Source organism: Myiozetetes cayanensis, unplaced genomic scaffold, assembly GCF_022539395.1.
Source record: "Myiozetetes cayanensis isolate MyiCay16 unplaced genomic scaffold, myiCay2020 scf32, whole genome shotgun sequence".
NCBI lineage: Eukaryota > Metazoa > Chordata > Aves > Passeriformes > Tyrannidae > Myiozetetes > Myiozetetes cayanensis.
Window position 1 is genome coordinate 4061243 of NW_026087544.1, and position 23317 is coordinate 4084559.

A 23317-nucleotide genomic window follows, 5' to 3' on the forward strand; every position below is an offset into this window, starting at 1 on the left:
GATCCCGATCCGGGAGCTGGATCGCGATCCGTGAGATGATTGTTAACGCAGCGCACACACACACACACACACACACACACACACACACACACACAGCCCTCCCCCGCATCCCGCACAGGGAGCCCGGCCCCGGTCCCGCCGCTGTCCCGCAGCAGCGCCCGGTCACTTCTTCTGGAGAAATTTCATTTTGCTGCCTGCGGGAAAAAAAAAAAACAGCTTTAGGGGATTTATGTGAGGGTGGGGAGGCCCTGACAAAGGTTGCCCAGAGAAGCTGTGGCTGCCCCAGCCCTGGAAGTGTCCAAGTTGGACACTTGGAGTCCAACCTGGGACAGTGGAAGGTGTCCCTGCCATGGCAGGGGGTGGGACTGGGTGAGCTCTAAGGTCCCTCCCAACCCAAACCATTCCATGATTCTGTGAGCTGGAGACACTCCAGGAGTATCTGGCTGAGTCACACATGGCCACACTGCTACAGACACAACTTCTGCCCCCTGAGTGTGTCCTCAGCCAGGATCACAGGTAAAGATGAAGCCTGGACATCTCCCAGAGCAATATCTCCCACAAACTTTGGATAAAGATGCAAAAGCTTAAAAATAAAAGAAACATCTTGCAAAGTATTCAGCATCTCCTGAAGGGGCAAATATAAACAAAGGAACACAAGTGCACAAGGCAAAGAAGGGGACCTGCTCTCCTTTGCATCAAATTAATTATTCAATAGCTAAAATTAATTTAAACATTTAAAACTCAACAAAAATCAAGGGTCTTCCTTACCAAGGCTGCGAAGGATTTTGTTCATTCCAGTTCGTTCCGTCTCTGGAATACTCTCCAAATACTCCAAGGCACGGACCTCAAAAAGGCCTAAAGAGAAAAAAAAATCCCAAAATTAAAAATCACTCACCTAGGTGAGCTACTTCACCTTTTACCATGTGGCATCTTCAATGATTAACAAGGTTATGAAAGCAAATCCTGCATGTAGTGCCTGCAACCTGCAGGATCGAGCCCAGAAAGGAGAGGTGCAAAAACTCTTTCCTTCGTAAGACGAATTTTGTCGAGTAACTGGAAGAGAATGTGGCTACTCCACATGCCAAAATCCCAACAGGAGAACTTCCCAGGACAAGAAAAAAGACCAAACCCACCTTTGACCACGTTCTTGCTCAGCTCCCGGTCCTGGATGAACCCTGCAAACATCTGGGTTTCCATGAAGAACTGCAGGAAGTGGCGCACGTTGCGGGACACGTGGGATTTGCGGAAGGGCTCCCGCTGGAACACCCTCTCCCCCTTCTCCGTGACGTTCATGTGCAGGGAGTAGTGCCCAACAATCTCCACAAAGAACTGCACAAAAGCCTCAGAGACCAGGGAGTTCAGGGTCACGTCACCTGCGAGGAGGACACAGAGGGATTTCCCGTCACTCTGGTCATCCCTCTTCTAAAGGAGGAGCAGCTTTTTTAGTGACCTCGGTTATTTTTTGGGCTGGCTGTCTCAGACTATGAAATCTCAGGTGATTCTTTGATATCAAACAAGTCACAGCTCAAATATTCAATTTCCCATGTCAGCTTTGTGCTGCAGCTGGGACAGGTTCAATTCTAAAGCCTTTCCAGTAGTTAAAACACTCATAACATCATTTTTCCTGCCAAACATCTGGCTCATTTTTATACCTGTAGAGATCTGCTAATAGGAGAACACTTTTCCACAGGAGATTTTCCACAGAAATACCTTGTGTGTCACTCTGCTCATGTGACAGGATTTCACTTCGTTCTTCCAAGACTTGTACAAGTGCAGCCTGGAGTTTATGAGGCAAGATCTCATCTTCATCTGATACCTACGGACAAAAATTGGCCAAGGAAGGATTTTTTGTGTTAGATCCATCAGCAACAGAACCAGGGAACAGATCAGAAATATCCACAACGTGCCTAAAGCAGTTAGAGGGGAGTTACTCTGGGACATGGTAGATCTTGGTGGAGCAGTGTAATTTGTTCTGTAGCCACAGAAATGAAAAACATTTGCTCAGCACCCTCCAAACACGTTCTGTTAGAGCCACACACACAGCTGGCCAACACTGAACACATGCTACAGCCACAACACAGACCCAGGCTTATTTCACCAGTGATAAAACACACAACAACAAAAACAACAGGTCTGTTGAGAAAATATGACAAGTCTCACCCATCCCCCCCAAAAAAATTGGGGTTTTAAAAAAACCCCAATCCTTTAATACCTTTCTCCAGTTGCAGGCTGCAATGCAAAACAGGACAGTGAGGCAAGGGAAAGGAGAAGCAAATATCCTCCTGAACTAGTAATAAATATCCCAGTGTGTTTGTAGGTCCTTGTCTGGTGATGCAGAAGCACTTTAGGTGGAGTTCAGCAGAGAGCCACAAGTGAACTGTGATAATTTGTTCCCTAGATTGTCACTCCTGGGGAAAACAACAACCCAAACCAGCAAACACACCCCAGCTAGATGAGAGAGGAGAAAGTATTTTACAGAACAAGTACAGGGAGAGACAGCCAGAAGGCAGCAGAGAATCTTAGTGGTCCCCTTCACATAATAAACCACATATCTGTTTTTAAATTCAGCTCAGACAAGGAGCATCTTTGGCTTTGCAGAGCTCTCCATATCATGCAAAAGGGATTTTTAAGCCTGTTCCCTTCTCTCTCAGTCCAAAGGGATTCCAAGGTATTTCTTCAGCCACTGGACGCTACATATGAACACCAGCTTTTCCTGAGTGTTTGTTTTTATTTTCTTTCATTGATGCCTTTTCCTTGCATGAGTGACTGGTGCTGTTTTTTCACTCACCTCTTGCAAGAACTTGTCAGCACAAAGATCAACGATGAGAACCTGAGGAAAGACGTACAAAACACACTGACTCGTAACCAGCTATGCTGCTGTACAGAAGAAAAAAAACCCAACATTTTTCTAGATTTGCTTTTTAAATGTCCTGTCACACGTCCCTCACCCCATTCTCACCTCTTCTATGGGCAGGTCCTGGAGCTGTGGTAAGGAGCAGGAGAGAATGCCGATTAGGAACGGGGTCGGAGAGCACACGATATCGATCATAGAGGCTGGCAGGACTGGGATGTAGGTGTGCTGCCAGGTGAAGGGGTAAAGTGTTGCAACAGCAGCGTGGCCACACTTAGACAGAGTGCTGGAAAGGTGAGAGAGGCACAGGGTGGGTTGTCAGTGTTTCCTTCGGGTCTCAGCTACAGCCACAGGTTAGAAACGCTCAGGGCAAGTGTTTTGTGTTGCAGCAGCAGAAGTCCCATGCACCCACTTTTAAAGTCAGTTATGAGGAGCTAAAACAGCATCAACCCAGACTAAAAAGGTAAAGTAAACATATTTCCTCTTGTGTAAACAGCATACTCCAAATTCTAGGCATGCACATGTTGTGTGGCAAGTGCAAAAGGATTTCAAATGCAACTAATTACAAAAAGTGAAAGACGCTTGCACGTGGAACAGGCCCCAAGGCAGAAGAAATATCCAATATTTCCAATATCCAATAACAGCATCCCTCAGACAGAACTACTCACTCACACTCAGTTATTACCTTAAGTTGTCAGCCACAAAGATGACCCTCCTTTCCAGCAGGAGAGAGGCAAAGACCCGAATCGTGTGGGGGACACTGAGACACTGGAAGAGGCACTCGAAGTCAACGTGTTCGAGCCGAGAGTCCAAGGGGCGGCAGAGCTCCATCACCTGAGGGGTGAGAGAGACACAGAGTGCTGGGGGAGCCCAGAGCTGCTGCCCCTCAGCCTGGAGAAGAAGAGCCTGAGGTCAGAGCTCATTGTGGTCTGCAGCTTCCTCGTGAGGGGCAGCTCCAATCTCTGCTCTGTGTGACCAGTGACAGCACCCAGGGAACGGCTGGAGCTGTGCCAGGGGAGGTTTAGGTTGGATCTCAGAGAAGGGTTCTTCCACCAGAGGGTGGTTAGGCACTGAACAGGCTCCCCAGAGCAGTGGTCACGGCCTCAAACCTGCCAAAGTTCAAGAGGTGTTTGGACAACGCTCTCAGGGACAGGGTGGGATTTTGGGGTGTCCCGTACAGGGCCAGGAGTTGGACTGGATCATCCTTGTGGGTCCTTCGAGCTCAAGATATTCTATGATCCTAAGTGGAACCCCGTGGCCCAGGCAGTTGGTGCAGCACTGAGGACTCCCCCAACAGCTCCTCCTTAAAAAAGCAGGGAATCACTTCCAATGTGTAGGGGATTCCACAGAAAGACGGTTTCTGTAACAACCTCCCTTCCGACTTCAGGGCATTCACCCCACACTAATTATTTACAGGTAGCACCACTGCAGGACAGTTTGCAAAGATCCTGATCCCTGTTACCTCATCTCCTGCTCCAGGCAGGAAACTCCTCACGGTGATGGTGCGTCCCGGGGCAGGGAACGGGGCCTCCATCACACTGCGCATGAAGGGGTGCACGAGGGCTGGGGACATCTCTCTCCTCTTCTCCACTTCATCCAAAATCTGCCAGGAAACACATGGGGCACTGGTTTACTGCTGCTGGTGAGCCAGGGGAGGGGAGAGCCCCTCTTAGAGCATTCCAGGCTATAGGAAAGCTCTTCCCCCTCGCTTGGGACTCCTGTGAAAGCCCCTCTCAAATGTCTGAACAACCAAGCAGGAACAGCTTTCTGTGAGCACAACTCTCCATTCTCCAGCCTCTTGATATTGGAAGGAAATGTCTTGTGTGTAGTAATAAATTCTCATTTATTTAGAGGAGTAAGAGGAGCAACATCCCACCCTCCTCCCCAAGAAACCTTCCTGGAACACTGTTCTGGAAACCTGTGCTCCAACAATCAGAATCATCTTTCATTGAAGTTTACCCCTCTATTATTCTGCCCTTTCCCTGCAGCAGTTTTCCCCATTCTTCACCTCTTTATCTCCCCTCCTCATGGTGCTACGAGAAACAAGGTGAGATCTACCCCATTCCCAAACTGATTTTGCCATTTCCAAGTCGTGGAAGAAGAGGATCAAGGGGCACCCTCAACAACACCAGGTATCAGAAGTCACTTCCTGACAGTAACTGCTGAAGGATCTGTGTATTGGCTCACAAGCCTCTGCACTAGTATCGTTTTATTTCCCCCTCAAAGCAAAGGCAGCAAGAAACCCCCACTCTCACTGGATGAGCTGCAATCTCTAAACAATTCTAGGCTTGCCAGAAGCATCCTCCTGGAGCTTGCAGGCTGCCCACAGCTCACCTTGGAGAAGAGGTTGAAGCAGCCCAGGCGGCTCACGATGCAGTAAACCTCGGGCAGGCGCTTCCCTTTCCCTTCTGGCTGAAAGGCAACGGCAACAGTTCTGCTGAGAACAGGGGTGCAATAAACAACCCAGCACCTGCACTGCAGCTGATCTGCAAAATTCCTTCTGCTGCACTTCCCTCTACACTTATGACTTTAAAGATTCCTGAGGAATGCCCAGTTTCATGAGCTGTTTCATGTCCACAGCCCATCTCGCTGTTTCTGGGGATCACCACGACCCTTCCCTCTGCATTTCAAGGGTTGGTACCTCCACAGCAGCACACACTGCATACCCCACATGGAAAACCACCTCTGATTCATGCCCTGCACCTGACTGTGCCTGTGCAATGCATTCTGTACCCTCCAGCCCACACACAGACCCTTACCAGGAGCTTCTTGCAGTACCCAAACCAGCGGCTGCCGTCCTCACCCGTCAGCACGAAGGAGAACGTTTCACTGGGGAGCAAAAGGCAGGGTTAAATCAGGGTTAACTCACCACACAGCTCAGAGAAGACACTGACAAAGCACACAAAACAAAGCCATTCTCCTTCTGGTCATGTTGAAGGTCCCTGGCTGTGGTTAGCAAGGATTTCAGGCTCTGTTCAGGACAAAAGCCTGCAGCTCTCACTGAGCTGCTCCAGCTCTCCTCCTTCCCAGCTGCTCCTCCATTCAGCCAAGGAGCAGTAGAAGCACTTCCAGCCCCAGCAGCTGGTTTTGGACAGATGTCACAAACCTCCTTATAGGAAAGACAGTGCTTGGGCAGCAGCAGAACTCTGAGCCCACATCCCCATCTCATCTTTCCCTACACAGGGGATTCAGCCTTTCCTGTTTTCCCCTGCTCTGGCTGCAGTTCCTCTGGCACACACCAAAGCCTTCAGCAGTGCCTGTTTCAGGCACAAGCATTCAAACCCAAGTCTTTACCTTTTAAGGTCTGATGCAGGAAACCAGTCTTTGGGATCTGGAAAGCAGAATTTGGGAATGACCTTTAGCCTCTCTTCAGTATCCTTTGACTGTCTGAAGGGATGTTCAGGCTGGAGGGGTAACACATGCATTTGAAGTCACTGAAGTTGGTGCACAGCTGCAGCATTTAAAACAACAGAGAAAGCATCTTCCTGACACTTCCAAATGCTGATCCATCAGATAACAGTTGCACAGGTACAGGAGAATATATTCTGACTGTAAGAGATTCCCAGTTCCCTCTTGTATTTTTCCTGCTGACTGGACCTTTGTAAAATGACCCAGTTGGTCTTGGTAAGAACACAGTAAGGATTTACAAACACTCAAGTCTACTGGGGAATTAAGCCAGAACTGACCCCCTAAATGATGGCTGGGTCAGCCTGCCTTGGTTCTATCCCTAGGAAGATTTGAAAACACTTAATAGGAACAGGAATGTGTTCAACCTGTGATGTGCAGGTCAGTCATAATTTGAGTGTGAAAATGGTGTTTCTGAATCACACGTGCCAGCTACACCACCTGTGGGCTCAAATCAAGTCCCTCAAAGAACACAGGACAACTTTCCACGCTCAAAACTGCCCAGAAAGGGCAAAAGGAAGGTGCTCAAATAAGAGGGATCACATTTAAGCAGGAAACACCCCCAAGAAGTGGAAATAAAGGTGGTTTTAGACACTCAGCACATCCAGGTTATTCCAGTGTCCCGAGCTGTGAGAACTCGAAGGAGCGTTAGGAAAACAGAACAGCATTTTCACAGAGTAACAGTTGTACAAAAGCTTTGATGTCCTTGGGCACACAGCCCAAAGAAGAGGGTGACAGCAGATTACTTGGAAGCAAGGCTAATATTAGAAGGGAGGCAAATCTGTAATCAGAACACCTCCATAATTACTTGGCAATCTTTCCTGCAAAATCCCGATATGACAGAGTGTCCCATCATAAGTCACTCATCAAAACACTTTAATCTGAGCAGAAAATAAATAAATACTGAGAAAGCAATTTGTTGTGTCAGTGCACTTATAAAAGCCAGTAAAGAGCCACATGGCAGAGCTGGGTTGTCTGCTGGGGCAGCAGGAGAGGAGCCCTTCCCAAAGCCAGTGGACAGACTGAGAGGCTGCAGCCAAAACTGCCACATTCCTTCCTCTCCCCTAACACCCTAAAGTTTGCACTTTTAGCAAGTATTATTTATGTAGCTTCAGTTTTACCCACTAAATTAACCCTGTGCACTCTTTCTGGCTGCAGTTCCTTATCCATCTTGTGAATCCAAAGCATTTACTTTGGAAGGGAAATGCTGCCGAGTGTGTTTGGTGGGCAGGTTTCCAAGCAGTTCCTACCTTGCTGGGGAACTGTTGGATGATCTGTGGTGTGTAGGTCACCTCAGATGGCTTCTTGTGCAGGGACACCACCACGAAGAGCTCAAAGAGCCGCTGCTCCTGCAGCTCTATGAGATCCCTCTCCAAGGTCTGGTAGTGCGGGTTCCTCTTGGAGGCTGCCTGACCCTGCCGTGGGCACCTGTGGCGACCTGGAGAGAGGAAGAGATCCCAAATCAGCCTGTGGCTGTCACTGCCACACACCTGCAAGTCACACAAGGGCACTCATCATCATCTCTAGAGGGGAAAAGAGATGGGTGGATTTGCCTGACATCCCTCCTTCTCTCCATGGGATACAGGACACCTGAGTCAGCTCCTGGAGCACAGAGCTGCTCTTCTCCCTGGTGACAAGTGACAGGAAAAATGCCATCACAGGAAGGGTTGTAAAGCATTGGCACAGCCTGCCCAGGGCAGTGCTGGGGTCACCATCCCTGGAGGTGTGGCTGTGGCACTTGAGGACATGGGTTAGTGGCGAACGCGGTGCTGGTGCTGGGCTGACAGCTGGACTTGATGACCTCAGAGGTCTTTTCCAACCTGAACAATTCCATGACTCAAACAGGGAGCACAGGCCTTGCAGTAGCTCTGTAAATGCCTCCTGACCAATGTCCAGCATTCCCCTGCTGCCCTGACTGTTCTTGCCACGCACGTGCTGTGGTAACGGTGAGGGAAGCCCCGATCCACCGGGCCAGGAGCTGCCAGGCAGCGACTCTGAAGCAGCACTGGCAATCAGGAGAGGCAGAGCCAGTCTCCTGGCCAAGAAACCTCCAGGCTGGGGTGTCCTGACAGGCAGTACAGACTCACAAGCACAGGCACAGCACTCTGACGTCAGAAATTCCTGTGGCCCAGGCACCGTGACACATTCTAGACACTTTCAAACGACTTTCAAACCAGGCAGTGACTCAATCGCTGGATTTCTGCAGAGATTCTTCACTCTCCATTACTCTCCTTAATACAAAAAAAGTGGAACTTCATTATGTGTTCCAAGTTAAGGCCTTTTGCATGTTTTCCTCCAAGTAAAGGAAACTCCTAAAACAATTCACAGAATCATGGAATGGTTTGGGTTGGAAGGGACCTCAAAGATCATTTTGTCCCACCCTCTGCCATGGTCAGAGACACCTTCCACCAGCCCAGGTTGCTCCAAGCCCCATCCAACCTGGCCTTGGACACTTCCAGGGATGGGGCAGCCACAGCTTCTCTGGGTAACCTGTGCCAGGGCCTTCCCCCATCAGCTAAAACCAAGGAGGTGTTTCAAGTCTGTAGTTTGGGTCTGTGATCAAACTCATAAACACCCAAGTGACTTCTCCCCAGAGAAAAGGGCATTTCACAGCACTGTATAAAACAGAACCAAGGGAAGGAATTAGGGGGGAAATAACCACAAGTGTTGGCAGCAAAGTCGACCAAGGACAATCTCCCAGAAGACATATTTCAGTGAAGTGTGACTCTACCAACCCCAAAATTAATCTGTTTCTTGTGAAGGGCAGATTAATGGCATTAAACCTCCAGCGCTCAGGGGAAGTGGCAGAAATAGAGGTTGGTCTGTGATGCCTTAAAATCTACATTATATAAGGTTTTAGCAGAGCTCATTATTACTTTTAGCTCCCTAAGTACCTTCGTACAAGATTTCTGGAAACGCTGTTTAACATTCCTTGTCAAGAATTTCAAAGAACGGAAGATTTTAGCAAGGTGAAGAGCTACTTATCTGCAGAAATGTACTAAAAAAGAGACATAACAGAGTCCCACCACTTGATATAAGCAGTCAGAGCTACCCAGAGGCCTTGAAGCTGTTCCAGGGAGGACAGAGACAATGAGGAAGACAAAGAGGGAGATGAAGGGGTGGTCATTTTAGGACCACTGACTCAAATTCGGGAGGCGTGTCAAGGATGGGGCGAAGGTGGTGTTGTAGGAGATTTGGGAAGTGGGTGTAACAGATGATGTAATGTCTAGATATTACAGTATAAAAACTGTAGAACCTCTGTATTTCCCCACTTTGGGAATGATTCCTGAGCACCCAGCGTGCTGTAAATAAATGAGTGCTTTTTGCTTTCTAACACTCAGTAAAGTTTCAGAGAGTTGTTTTCTGGCGTTCAGGCATCATTTTGTCACAGCAGCAGCTCCCAGCCTGGGCCATGTGGCCTCTCAGAGGCTCCCTTTCTCTGTCTCATCAGAAATCACCACTAATTGTGCTCATCCCATCAGAGCCTTAGCCAAGGGTGCAGTGCTGTGGGGACAGGACCAGCCCCTGTGATTCACTCACTTTTCGGCTGATTTTCCGTATCGCTTTCATTCCCACTGGTTTCACCTGAAACACACATAGTTTTCACTTATTAGCCATGCAGAAGGAAGATGGGCAACACCCAGTGTTGGGAAAGAGAGAGAACTCGAGACTCATCAGATCAACATCCCTCAGGGCTGCCCACCAATCCTGCCCAAAGCACCAGCAAAGGGCAGCTGGTTGATGGTAAATGTGTTACAACAGTGAATTTCAAAAAGCAGAGTTGATATCAAGTCACTGCTGTCAGTAAATGACCTGCAGGTCAGCTGAACACAGGCAAAGAGCAGAAACCAGGGGGTTATTTGATAATGCTCTAAAACTTTGCAGAGCTGCTGAACAGAATATACTGTAAATAAAGACCACGCCACGGCTACAAAATCAGAACAACACAGGAATATCACTTTAGAGGCACAAAAGCAATGAGTACTCAGAGGTAGTTCTTGTGCCAAGTGGTTTTCTGAGGAATTTTTGGCCTTGCTTCTTTGAGAAAGCACTTCTATCCAGTAGCTCAGCAATTCAGGCTCAGAATCTTTCACTTGAGACAGTGTTAAACTTGGGTTAGGCAAGTGCTGCCAATCCTGGTGATGCTGAAAGCTCAGTTCCAGCCACAAGATGTGGGGTTTGGTACTGCTGTGCCAGGCCAGGGTGTACAGGAATTGTGCCACTCAAGAGGTTTTATAGCACAGAGGGTGGTGTTGGAGACGCCTATACCTTTCACTGGAGGTGCTTCTCTCCCAGCAGGACTGAGCAGCTTCACTTTCTTCTTTCCACGCTTGGAATCAAAGATCTCCTGGATTTTCAGTACCAGCTGAAATGCAAAGCAGAAGCAGAGGTTAATGTGAGGGTCCAGAAAAGGGTCTGGGTGTCAACAGGATGGCAGCCCAACAGCCCTAATCCAGCACCACAACACTTGGGAAAAGCTGCCCAAATCCTGCCAGGAGCCCTGGCACAGGGGCTGGAGCACTTCTAGCCCAGCTCACTGGATGATGGAGGAGCACAGATTTCTGCTGCAGCAGAGGAGTTACTGAGAGCACAACTCAAAGCTGACACCAAACTGTGCAACATTCTGGAAACTGTCACACTTCCTTTACCAAACAGCAGAAGTGACAAACTGTCTGGCATCACATCTCCATTTTCTATTAAAAGCCAACTGCAAAGGCACTTGCAAGAGCATTTTAAAAGCCCTCCACCACAGAGGACTCAGAATTCCATGTGTTCTCCAGCATCCCAACTCTTCCCAAGCCCAGAAAGAGCAGGGCTCTCTCACTGTACCTCAGAGCCTTTTTTTGGGGTTGTTTTTCAAGTTTGCTGCTGTATTTGGATATCAGCTCAAAGAAGATTCCCAAAGCACAAGTCAGGCACAGAACAAGGCTGCTCCAAGCACAGTCCTTGTTCCAGGATAGTTTGTTAAAATGGCAGGATTATGTACTTGGAGCAACCTGGTCTAGTGGAAGGTCCCTGCTCATGGCAGGGGGTGGAATGAGATGAGCTTTTGGATCCTTTCCACCCAAGCCCTTCTGGGATTCTGTGATTTTTGCACAGGTGAAGACAGAGGGTGGGACATAATAATGGGTCTGTGCTGCAGGGACACCACAGACCCGGCCCAGTGGAAAAAAAAGGTTGGAAAAAAGCACAGCCCAACTCAGACTAAGCTACAGCCACTGAAAGAAGGGTCAGCACTTAGACACTTCCAGTTGACTCCATTAATCATCCTCCACTGGTCACAACAGCCCTAAAACCAGAGTCCTGACAATTCTGGTGACCCTGTCACAGGCTGCTCTGGACCTGCCCCTCACCTGCCAGGAATGCAGTGCCACAGGGGCTCCCTGACTCTGAACATCAAAGGCGGCTCTCGCTTGGCGCGAGGAAGGATTTTCACTCAGCGCAGGGAGCAGGTCAAGTTCATTCTTGTCTCAAGTTAAGAATTCATTAAACTGAACGCAGGAGGGTGGGGCCCAGCCATTTGTCACCACAAATGCTACATAAAAAGGAAGGATATTCAAGAGAACCTGTTTTTCAGCTCAAGCCTTCATCCCCAGCTCAGCAAACCAGGCTTAAAAGCTCTTCTTTTCCAATCGATTTCTCCCTGTTTTCTGCCTCAGCCAGCCCTCCCAGCACGAGGAGGCAGCAAGGAACAAACAGCCCAGAGCACAAAGCAGTGCTTCTCCTGCCAAATCTGCCTTCTTTCCCCTTTCATCCAGCCTTACCTAGAGAGTTTCCAATTCTGTTCTGATTTTTGTGCAGCTGAGTCACCAGTACCAGACCCTGGGTGTGTTTAGGGCAACCATATGTTTCTTAAGCAAAAAGTAAGGTTTTTTTCCTTTTTAGACTCTAGTCCTTTTCTCAATCTCTCAAGCAATCTTGGCTCAATTCCTCAGGAGCAAAGAGAATCGAGTGCTCTTCCTGCATGTGAATTGTTACCAGATTTTTGGAATAGGTTTGCTTTTGGAGAGTGTTTTATTTTCCCTCTCCAAATGAAAGATACTCTCCATCACAGCATTTTAATAATCTTGCCATCTCCTTCCTGATTTTCCAGACCTACAGTTCGTTTAAAAGCACAGAGAGGAGTTACTTGATACTCCAAAGCACTCTGAAGGTTTGAAAAGGCTTTTGCAGCTGTCCAACTCTACCTCACAGTCTTGTGCAATCTGAGCAAACACACGTGATTTGCACAAGAAAAAAAAAGATCTGCAGAAGAGAAACGATTTTACCATGGTAAAATCAAGTCCTTGCCACTACCACAGGTGGGATTTGAGTCCCATGCACAAAGTGCCACCACCAGTGGCAGCTGCAGTTCTCCTTCTCCAGCACATGCTGCATTTTATCACCGAGGGACACAAGCTGGTAACCAATCCAAGGCTCTACAAAGATTCCCAAGGCATCAAATGACAATTACAACGCAGTCAGAGTTTGAAGTGCCGTGCCAGAAGTAACATCTCACGCTTAAATCTCACCCAGGGCAAGTTCTTTCTCCTGCTGGCGGCCTCCACTGCTCGGAAGAGCTTCCACTCGGACAGTGTGACAGGCAGAGAGGTGTCCTTCACCATCTTCCCTTGGAAAATCATCTGGGAGGGCTTCAGCTCAAGACTCTTGCGGCTGAGGAAGGGAGGTTTTGGGGGAGGCTGGAAAACAGAGCCAGAAGAGATGGTTGGGCAGGAGATCAAGCTTTGGTCCAAGGTCAGAGTCAAAGGAGTCAGATTACAGAGGGTAAATCTGCTCTACCAAACTCTCCACCCACTGAAGCATCTCATCAACACTCCCTTCTTCCTATTCTTTTGCTCCTTGGCAGCTTCATCAGCTGCCCCTGCTGTGCCTGTTCATTATTTACATTACATATCATTTACATTAATAACAAACAATAAAAAAAGAAGGAAAACCAGTGACCTGCAGTGGGGAATGTGGGGCTGGGGGTGAGCACAAAGTAGGGCCCTCAGGAGGATGAATCTGTAAACATCTGACAGTTTAATCCTCCCACCCTACCTTGGGAGCCCTGCTGATGCTCCGGGGAGGAGGCAGCTTCCAGACAGATGGGACCTTCCACAGGGGTAAGGGCAGTGCTCCAATATCTTCATAAGGGTTCTCTTTTGCAGGACCTGGAAAAAACATTGGATGGGGGATTTATGAAAGGAGATAAAGCCATGTGTTCCTACGAGGAATATCAGCAGGGGGAATGTGCAGTTATGTGCCAAGCTCTAACAGGTCTGAGAGATCTGTTTTAAGGTGGGTTTCCACCACTCAAAGATCCTTCTAACCCACTGCCATCAGCTTGGCAAACTGTGCATGGACTCAGCAGAACAAAACACTTCTAACCCTTGCAGAGAAAGCAGCTCTATTGCAAAGCAGCTAATTTGGCAGTGTTCACACTGATCTCTGGGCAGCACTCGAGCAAAGCATCCAAAGAGCTAATAAAGACATCAGTTTAGCACAGACCAACCCCAGTGACCTTCCAGGCCACCTGAAATCAGGCTCTTCACGTGCAGATAGTTACTAACACCAACAAAGAACCCCAGATGGGGAAGGACTTAAAAAGTCACAGAGCTGGAAAGGGCTGGAAAGGATCCTCATCCTTATCCTCATCCTCACCCCTCCCTCCCCAGCGAAACTGCAACCCTTAAATAAAGTGAGGGCATCCCCCAGAAGCACAGGCACATACAGATGATGTCCTCGTAGATGTTGTCTTCTGACTGTGTGTAGACCAGCCTGGATCCCGGGGTGCCATTTGTCTCTTCCCGAGGTCTGGGGGAGTTGGTGGCCGCCCTCCGGCTGCGGAAGCCCTGGATGTCCTCAAACTCAAAAGATTTCCTAGAGGAAAACCAGTGCAACTTCTTCTAAAGGCACCTGCCTGTACCAGCCAGTTGCTGTCTCCAGTCCACACACAGTGTGGTCCTCCTTGGGGCCACCCTTGGATGCCCCACTCTGGACTCTCGATTTCCAAGCGCTGAGGTTTAACCCCTCAGCCCCACAGAGCCCCTCGCTCCCACCCACGGGATGGGGGAGAGAATCAGAGGGTAAAAGTGAGAAAAAACATGTGCATGGGTTGAGATGAAGACAGTTGAAAAGGTAAAGCAAAAGCTGCACGTGCAAGCAAAGCAAAAGAAGGGATTCCTTCCCTATTTTCCACGGCAGGGAGGTGTTCAGCATCTCCAGGAGAGCAGGGCTCTATCACCCACAACAGTGACATCACTCCAAATGTCTCTCCCTTTCCTCCTTCTTCCCCTGATTTTTATTGCTGAGCACAACATCACAGAGTCTGGAACATCCCTTGGGTCACTTGGGGTCAGCTGTCCCCGCTGTGTCCCCTCCCAGTTCTGGGTAAGCACAGCTCAGCAGTGACTGACACACTGCTGTGTTACCAGTCTTTTCATCACAAACCCAAAACACAGCACCACACAAGCTGCTATGAAGAAAATTAACTCCGTCCCAGCCAAAACCAGCACACCAAGTGAGTCCTACTCCCTTAATCTGGAAGGTTTTTAAGCTAAAATTGAAGCTGGAGGCTCCATGGCCAAGAACACTCCAAGTGAGTCCCATCCTGTCAGAGACAAGAACTCAAATCACGTTTTGCAGACCAGCAGCAAGCACTCAGAATCAGGGCACTGCTTTCTACTGGACCTCCCCTACTCATGCTCAGGCTGTTCCTGCATTTGTGAGCTGCCATTTCAAAATTATGGCACAGAGGTCACAAAGCAGCTGGCAGGGATTCAGCCCATCGTCAGAAAATTTGGGTTGTTGCCACGCACTTTGCCGAGGTGAAAGGTTTCAGGACCTCAAGCCACTTCCCTGACGGTGATGTGAACACTTCTCTAGCACAGCTGCCCCAGTTCTGCAAGCAGAACTAGCACCAAGCCACCTCAGAGGTTTTTTACACACGGGAAAGGGGGAAAACCAGCCAAACTTACTGCAACAGGGGAACCCACACTCTTCAACTTCAAGCAACAAGAGAATCCTTCACTCCCAGGAAAGCCAAATACTCAGCAGCCACAGTGCCCCAGGAGAAAGCTAATCTGCAATCCACAAACTGCAGCTGAGGGCAAGCTCAGGGCAAAGCAGCAGGCAGAGAGCAGGCAGGGAGCAGGCAGGTCTCTCCCTGAGGCCAGCATATTGTCACTCCACTCTGTTCTAAGGTGTGGGGCTGACACCTGTTTGGAGCCTGTAGCCTTCTTTGCAAGATTATCAGCAGCAAAAGCAGTGCACACATAATGCTGGAAAGGGGATACTTTCATCCAGGAATATCCTCTCCCCATCAGCAGAGGCATCAGCAGTAGTAGCACCTCCACAAGGGTATCGTGGCCAGCAAGCTGCTTAAACCCATCGAGAAACTGAGGTAAGGAAACGTTTCAGACACGAGAGATGAATTATGTACCTCTGGGCTCTCCCTCTGATCCTCCTGCTGTCTGTTCTCTTCTCAGGATTGTTGGAGGATGACACCAGGTCCCTTCCACCCTGCTTTTGCAGGGGAACTTCCCTGGTAGCACCGGAATCTCTACAACCACCAGCACCCTTTTCTGCCAGGTAGCGGAAAGTCCTACGGGGTTTGGGTGGTGGGACAGGAGCTGGCTCCTCCTCTTGCCCCTCAACCTCAGAGTAAATGTTTTTCAAGCTCCTCTCTGCCCTGCAGAGAGGGTCCACTCCTTGGGTTTTCAGTTCTCTTTCCGTGGAGCCAGAGCCCCCTCGCTTCCTCGGAAGGTCCGAGGGAACAGGAGGGGCTTTGCCAGGCAGAGGGGGATCTGCTCTCCTCCACAGAGCTTGTGAGGTATAGAAGTTCCCAGGGGGCAGTGTCACACCTGGGTCCAGGAAGCCTGTTTGCCCCTGTCCTTTCCCCTTGGCCTGGGGAGCTGGGCCACCACAGTCACCAGTCTGCAAGCAGCTCCGTGCACCTTCCCTGAAATCCAACCCCAGGCTCTTTGGATCTTTGGACCCCGCCTTCCTGCCCTTCTCTGTGTGCTCTGGCTTCACGTTGGGTGCAGCGTTGCAGCTGGGATCATACTTCACCCCGAAGTCCTTTGGCTGCTGCTTCTCCTTGCTGGGGCAGCCCCGTGTCCTCCCCTCCCACTGGGAGATCTTCTGCTTGATGTTGCGGCAGTGGCTGCGGGACAGGGTCTGCACGGCCGAGCGGGAGAAGGTGCTGTCCACAGAGCCCGTTGGGTGCATGGCAGGTGCCACTGCGCTCACCAGCACCCCATCCCCAGCCTTGGCCAGGTCCTCCTGTGTCCTGCTCGCATCCAGCTGGCACCAGACCCGCAGCACCCGGCGCTTTGGGAGAGCCCCGAGGCGTCAGCGCTGCCTCCTCGCACGACCTGGGGACAGAAAGGAGACAAGAACCATCAGCTGCGCTCCAGCCACGAACTTCAGAGCCTCCAGCCCCCATAAACTTCAGAACTTCCAGCTGCTCCCTGGCAATTGCTGAAGAACATTCCAACCCAAATCACATGCTCAGGACGGGCTTCCAGGGCGCGCTCCCCACAAAGCCTGTTTGTGCAGCGCACATTTGGGAGGGTTAATGAAAGGAAGTTGAGGCCTCACCGGCTAAAAAAAAAGAACAAACAAAACACCACAACAGGAACAGAACACAGTTAGGGATCCCAAGGGTCCAAACCCAAGGAAATTATTTCATGGCAGAGGAACACAGCAGCGTGGATCTGAGCCAGCCCCTCTGCTCGGACCGGCGCAGCCCAGGCAGTTCCTCCTGATGCTCTGCACTGCTCAGAGCACCTCAGGCAGCACAGAGCCAAACTCCTGCAGCACTGTGAGCTGCCCACTCAGCAGACACACAGCAGGACATAAAACACCACCTCTGTAGAAAGGGAAGCACATCTACTCCTCCAGAGAGGCAGCAGCAGCAGGACACTGCAGATTCACACAGGACGAGAACAGCTGTGATGGCTGGAGAAGAGCCCGACTCTGGAGGAGTGCACCCTCCTCCCAGAACTGCTCTCCTGCTGCACAGCACAAGTAAAAACCTGTCTGATGTTCTGTTTGTCAACACCTGACCTAAATCTGCCGTCAGAGAGACGGGAGGGCAGTGGTGCCCAGCCTGTGGTTTGCAGCCAGGGAAGTTTTAACAAGCAGAAGAAACTGGTGAGTTCTCATGCTCAGGAGAAAAATCACCCTGTGTTAAGATCAGCAGAGGAGAAGACACACTAAAGGAACACTCTGGCTTCTTCTACCCAAGCAGAGCCTGCACAAACAGGAGCTGTGATGTTTGAGACTATCCCAGCATATAATCCAGAGGATACAGCAAACATCCTCCAGATATTCCAGCAAGGATGGCAAGTGAAACCACCAGGGAGAACTGGGGTGGCTGTACAGAACCAGCACCTGCAGGTCCAGGATGGCCTCAGCACAGACATTTCACGTGTGGAATCCTCAGCCTCAGAGCCCTTTGGCTCTACCTGTAGCTCACAGGGCATCCCCAATACCCTCAGATGTGCCAGCATGGTTGAAAACTCATCCTGGACAGCAGACAGCAGCCCTAAGGCTCTAACAAGCTCTGTTCCTCCCTTTCTCTGGGCAATTATCCCATCTCAGAAGTTCCAACCCTCCAGGTCTGTTTAACCTTCTCCATCTGTGTTAGGAGACAAGCTCAGCAAAGCTGGGCTCAGGCCAGGGCAGCAAGCCTGGCTTTGGTAACTCTGGCTTTGGTAAGATTCCCCTGGCACCAAGAAGTCTCCCTGCAGAAGAAGCAGCAAGCAGTGCCCATTCCACACATGCACAGAACCAGAGGATCTCTGCAGAAAGCAATCCAGAGTCACTCCAGGTGGGAACAGGGTTAAAGTCACACCCAGCCTGTACTCAGGCTCCACCTGACAGACCCAGCCAGCTCCCACTGCCACACACATGTCCTTCAAAGCTGCTGTTTCAACAGTCAGTCTGCACTGACTCACCAGAGCCTGCAGGAGTGGGCAGAGCCAAGGATGGGCAGCAAACCAGGCTGGGAGACAGAGGAGCTTAAACCTGCCTGACAAGGGTGCCCCACGCACCAGGCTGGGTGTGGAGAGTCCCCACCACGGCACAGACCCGCAGCCTTCCCACAGCTGGCACCACACCTCAGATTCCAGGGCTCCAGTGCTATCCCTGGCACTGCTGACCCGCTTGGCTGAGCCATCCGTGGTGCAACTCAAAGCAAAGCACCAGCCTTGGTACATCTACCTGAGAGATCTCTTTGCTGAAGGACATCCCAGGGCTCCCCAAGCAGTTCAGGGAGGGTTTGGGCACACATGGCACCAAGCCTTGGCTCTCTGCTGCCCTTTCACCCTTCCCCCAAAAGCAGCACTGCCCGCTGTGGGAAGCAGCTCCCACAGTGTGGGTTCCTGCAGCCTGGCATTGCTCACCACACTGCCCCAGACAGCTGCCAGTAACTCTCCCACTCAGCAGCGAGCAGGATAAACTAGGACAATCTGGGTAAGCACAGAACTGGGGATATTTGCTCCATCATCAGCATTCCAGCCTGCCCTCAACGCTTCCATGGTCAGGCCGCTGCGAGACCCCCTTCCTGCAGGGCAGCGAGGGGCCCCTGCCCTCTCCTATAAATAGGCACTGCTGCCAAAACATCCTGAGCCAGAGCAGAGCCATCCTTCCTCCACCCCTGTCTGCACAGCCCTGATTAGCAGGCAGGAAAGCAGCTTTCCCTTTTCCTGTGCCACTGCAATTACTCTGCAGCAGCAGCAGCGCTCCAGGACACCCCCGAGGATCGAAGGCACAGGCAAAGAAGGAAAGGCTCTGTGGGGTCAGCTAGGTGAGGAGAGGGGTGAAACAGCCTCTTGAGGGGTGAAACAGCCTCCTGAGGGATGACACAGCCTCCTGGGCCAGTGCAGCCTCACACCAGGCTCCTTCACTGCCCTCCAGGTCTTCAAACGTGGCATTTATGGATGCACAACTGGCACAGGGAGAGGCCCTGAAGGACCCTACAGTGCAGAGCGACAGGTTTATCCACAGGACTAAGCACTTCCAGACCAGAATTCGTGGAGCACGTGCAGCTCATGCCCACAGCAAGCCCACACACTGCACCTACGGCTCCCTCGCTTCCCAAGGGAATATTGAGAGGGGATTCCTCTCCTCTGGGAGCAGCCTGACAAAACATCTGCACAGAATCACAGAATATGCTGAGTTGCAAGGGACCCATCAGGATCACTGAGTCCAGCTCCTGGCCCTGCACAGACACCCCAAAATCCCACCCTGTGCCTGAGAGTGTCGTCCAGCTCCATCAGCCTTGGGGCCATCACCACTGCCCTGGGGAGCCTGTTCAGTGCCCAACCACCTTCTGGGGGAAGAACCTTTTCCTGAGATCCAGCATCCACAAGGACAAATCACTGCACAGAGCAGGCTGAGCTTTCCAGCTGGGTCCATTCCTGCTGTGCCCAAGCAGGGCAGCTCTGCCAGCCTGCCCCGTGTCCTTCCTGCCATGACTCACCTTGGTGAGGGTGCAACAAAAACTGCCTGTCCTGCAGCTTCCTCAGCCAGACAGGCACATTTCTGCTTCCTCATATCGGCCCAAGTCAGCCCAATGCTCCTGCCCTCTCCCACTGCCCATGTCTGTGCTTCCCAGACCAAGCTCCATCCCACCTGGCCTTGGACATCTGCAGAACAGGATCCACACTGAGCTTATTCCCTCTCCTTCACCAGGACCCTACCACATAATGTTACTTCCCCAGCCCGTGCAGCTCCACACACCAGCTGGGGAAGTAATTACTGGGAAGGTGAAGCAATAAGCTTCACTCACCTGAAAAGCCATAAGGTTTTGAGGGCAAAGCCAAGATCTTTCCAAGGCACATCACTGATCTCAGGACTGCCAGATAGAACCAGACACACGCAGCTCCTGGCTCATCTTAAACACAGACAGTAGAGCACAAGCTCAAAGCTTCTCCCCTGCTCAGTGCTCTGCCAGACACAGCCCTGAACTGCCTTTTCCAAAAGAACCATAATGAGGAGGAGAGGAATTCAGCTCTACACCTGCCCAGGCTTGCAAGGCAGTGGCTGGTATCAAGAACCAGGCATTTAATCTCTTGTGAGCCTGGGCAAGGGTAGAGACTGATCTTTGGAGAAGAAAGAGCACACTGGGGCAGTGGGATCCAAGAAAATCACCCCCAGACACAGCCCAGGACAGGCTAAAACAGCTCAGGGACACAGAACTGGCAGCCAGCACTCGTATCAGGCACTACACACATCACTGCCATCACAAACTAACCAGACTTGTGATGCTTCTCTCCTGAGCTCTCTTCCCAAACTCCTTCAGTGGCTCTCATGTCCTTCCCAGTATTTCCAGAGAAGCCAAATTCATCATCCTTACTGCATTAGGACTTTACAGCAGGTTGGTGTAGTCAAGAATAGTAAATTATTTCGCTGAAAGCAGCAGTTCGGGGGAAAATGATATAATTTCTAAACAAAGTGTCACCCGTTTCTCCCTAACTGCCTCTCTGATCCCAGCTGTGTGAAGACAGCTTCCAAACCTTCATCCAAAGAAGGAGAATGAGGCACGTTCACAGCACATGACAGGTAGCCCTGACTCTTTTTCCAGTTCTGAATGCCAGAGAGCACATCACACATTTTCCACGCGAGGTCTCGGGACAATTCCCCTTCCCGAAACCCCGTTCTCACGGAGAGAAAGCTGCCAGTGCTCCTCAAGAGTAAAATACTGCCTAGTGCTGAGGTCAAGCCCACCCACTGCAGGTGCTGCTGGAACCCCACAGCCCCCCTGACACAGCTCCTTACCTTGTCCTGCTCCACAAACGGCACAGGAACACACAAATCACCCACTCGGCAAGTCCGTGCGGCTCTGAAGCAATTTCCTTTTATGAGAGCTGTGCAGTCCCAAACCACCTGAGAGACCTCCTTGTCACCAAGCCTCCCGTGTCAGTAGCCAAATCAAAGACAGTTTCTGGTCTTCTGCAGTCTAGGGAAGCTGCCAGCTCATTCCTGGAGGGATGAGGGCACTTCCAGCACCGCGGGGACCCCTTCCAGAGCTCCCAGCTGCTCCCATTCTGCTCAGCTCCAGAACAAGCACAAAGCTCCTCTGGGCAACTCTGCCATGCTGATGCCTGACAGGCACGGGCAGTACCAAACCAGCAGATTTTATATCAAAATAAGTAACACTTCAGGAATGCAGCGTGCTTAGTCATTTCCATCTTGATACAAAGCAACTCTAACCACGAGGTATTAACTCGTTCCACGCTGCTGCATCTCACCCTGAGGAGCAGTTGTGCCTCATTAGACCCATGGCCCTGCAGAGCACAGCCCCTGGACACAGAAAGCGTGATGCTAATCCTAATTACAACATAAAAAGATGTTAAGTCTGACCCCTGCCATGGGGTCTAAGTCTTTTGTACTGATGGGAAAGATAAATCTGGATCTTTCAACTTTCAATCTTTTCCTAAAGCGATGAAATTCAACCACTTGAAAGGAAGTTTTTACCCATGCTAAAAGAAAAAAACAAACAAAACAAAACAAAACAGAACCCTTTAAACATGTAAGCCCTGAAGGCTTTTACACCAGAGGACACAGAACCCACACTGTACTATTTTTGCAGTCGTGGGGTTGGAACCTGACTCACAGTATCTGAATGCCCAGGGCAGCAATACTGACAACAGCAGTTGACTCAGCCCCTACACCACGGGCTGGCTCCCAGCCCAGGAATGCTGCAGCTGCACACAAGGACCGAGACCCAAGGTGGGCACAGAGTTAAAAATCAAACACGATTTATCCCGGAGCCATTCCTTAGTGCCACCAATCAGAGGTGAGATTCCAGCTTCCCCCAGGGCTGACATCACCGTAAAGCCACGACCACCTTTGTGGTCCACAAAGCCCCCTGTGGATTTATTTACGTGGGCCACCCCAGACAGGCTGCGTGGGGCCACCACAACCAACCATCCCTTTGGGAAAGTCTCAGCAGCACCAAGGCAGCTGCCCCAGGAGGTTCAGAGGGTGCAGACCAAGGTAACACCATAAAACCTCTCAGGCATCATCTAGATAACGCGTTCCAGGGCTGCAGGGAGTGAGTCACATCCAGACTGGAAGACTGAGATAAGAATTTTGCCAGGCAGCAACGGGCAGGACTAGGACTCAGCTCTCCAGGTCAGAGCAGAAACCACAACCAGCCAAACACACATTTCTAGGGGCTGCTTATCCTGCAACTGCTCTTCTACTTTTCTTCCATCGCTTGCTGATACAAGTCACGTCTGTGAAAGGATTGCTCCCACCACTGCCTGGGCTCTACCACACTCGTGTCAGCCCAGTGCCCTCTCAGACAGGCAGCTGGAACAGAGGGAACAGTGAACTGGGAGAGGCAAGGGGAGACTGGTCCAGCGTGCCAGCCCCACACCCTGTGCCCAAGGACTCTGCAGCCACTCAGGCCTGAGCACCTCGGTGCAACACAGCACAGATAGCCAGTGCCACCTCAAAAAATCACACAGCAGTACACCCTTTGCCCGAAATAAACTCAGTGCAGAATCACAGCGTGGCTGAGGTGGAAGAGACCCAGGCTGGAGCACCTACAGAAGGGTGTCTCCAGGACGGCTTTTGGATACCCCGAAGGACGGGAATACCCTGCAGGACCCCTGGGCAGCCTCACCCTCACAGTGAATATGTGTTTCCCGGGGTTCAGAGGTGTTTCCCGGGGTTCACGCTGAGCCCATCCCCGGACACCACCGGTAGGAGCCTGGATGGATGCCCCCGGCACCCTCCCTGCTCCCCTTCCCAGGCCGAGGGGGTGGCTCTCCCCCAGGTCAGCCGGTGGCCGGATCTGTCACCTGCTGCCGCCCGCCCGTTCGCCCGCTGCCCAGGGAGGAGATGCTGCACCGGTCGCTCGCCGCCTGCCCCGGGCCGGGACACGGGGACCCCTCTGGGCCGGCAGCCCCGAGCCCGGCAGTGACTGCGGGAAGCCCCGAACCCCCCAGGGCCCGCAGCCCCCGCCCGTTCCCTCCCGCGCCCCCCGCCCGTCTCACCGCGGCCTCGGCCCGCTCCGCCGCCGCTCCCGCACGGCGCGCCCGCCGCGCACGGAGCCGCCGCCCA

The 23317-nt window shown here is 51.2% G+C and overlaps 1 protein-coding gene across 3 annotated transcripts; it reads right to left on the minus strand.

Moving 5' to 3' along the window:
- Positions 1-23280, minus strand: DENND2C (DENN domain containing 2C). Of its 3 annotated transcripts, XM_050326769.1 has the most exons (19): positions 23251-23277; positions 15678-16611; positions 13968-14116; positions 13295-13407; positions 12769-12936; positions 10526-10622; positions 9797-9841; positions 7507-7694; positions 6146-6255; positions 5611-5680; positions 5186-5263; positions 4314-4454; positions 3537-3685; positions 2960-3137; positions 2789-2830; positions 1711-1816; positions 1134-1373; positions 769-855; positions 1-194 (listed from the first exon to the last, which is right to left on the minus strand). In XM_050326769.1, the coding sequence occupies exons 2-19, from the start codon at positions 16463-16465 to the stop codon at positions 163-165; spliced, it is 2781 nt and encodes a 926-aa protein (XP_050182726.1). In that variant the 5' UTR covers positions 16466-16611; positions 23251-23277; the 3' UTR covers positions 1-162. The 3 variants fall into 3 exon arrangements, 2 of the variants coding, with proteins under 2 accessions (XP_050182726.1, XP_050182727.1); XM_050326770.1 differs by lacking the exons at positions 1-194; positions 769-855 and adding an exon at positions 2213-2229 and having other exon boundaries at positions 1225-1373; positions 23251-23279; XR_007630181.1 differs by lacking the exons at positions 1-194; positions 769-855; positions 1134-1373 and adding an exon at positions 2213-2408 and having other exon boundaries at positions 1709-1816; positions 23251-23280.
- Positions 23281-23317: the final 37 nt, after the last annotated feature.

Excerpts from the sequence above, each read along its gene's own strand:
- DENND2C (XM_050326769.1), bottom strand. The coding sequence starts at position 16,465 with ATGCACCCAACGGGCTCTGTGGACAGCACCTTCTCCCGCTCGGCCGTG. Across the intron at positions 13,408-13,967 it reads CATCTACGAGGACATCATCT|GTCCTGCAAAAGAGAACCCT; the intron begins GTATGTGCCTGT and ends TGTTTTTTCCAG. Across the intron at positions 2,831-2,959 it reads AGGACCTGCCCATAGAAGAG|GTTCTCATCGTTGATCTTTG; the intron begins GTGAGAATGGGG and ends GTCTTTCCTCAG.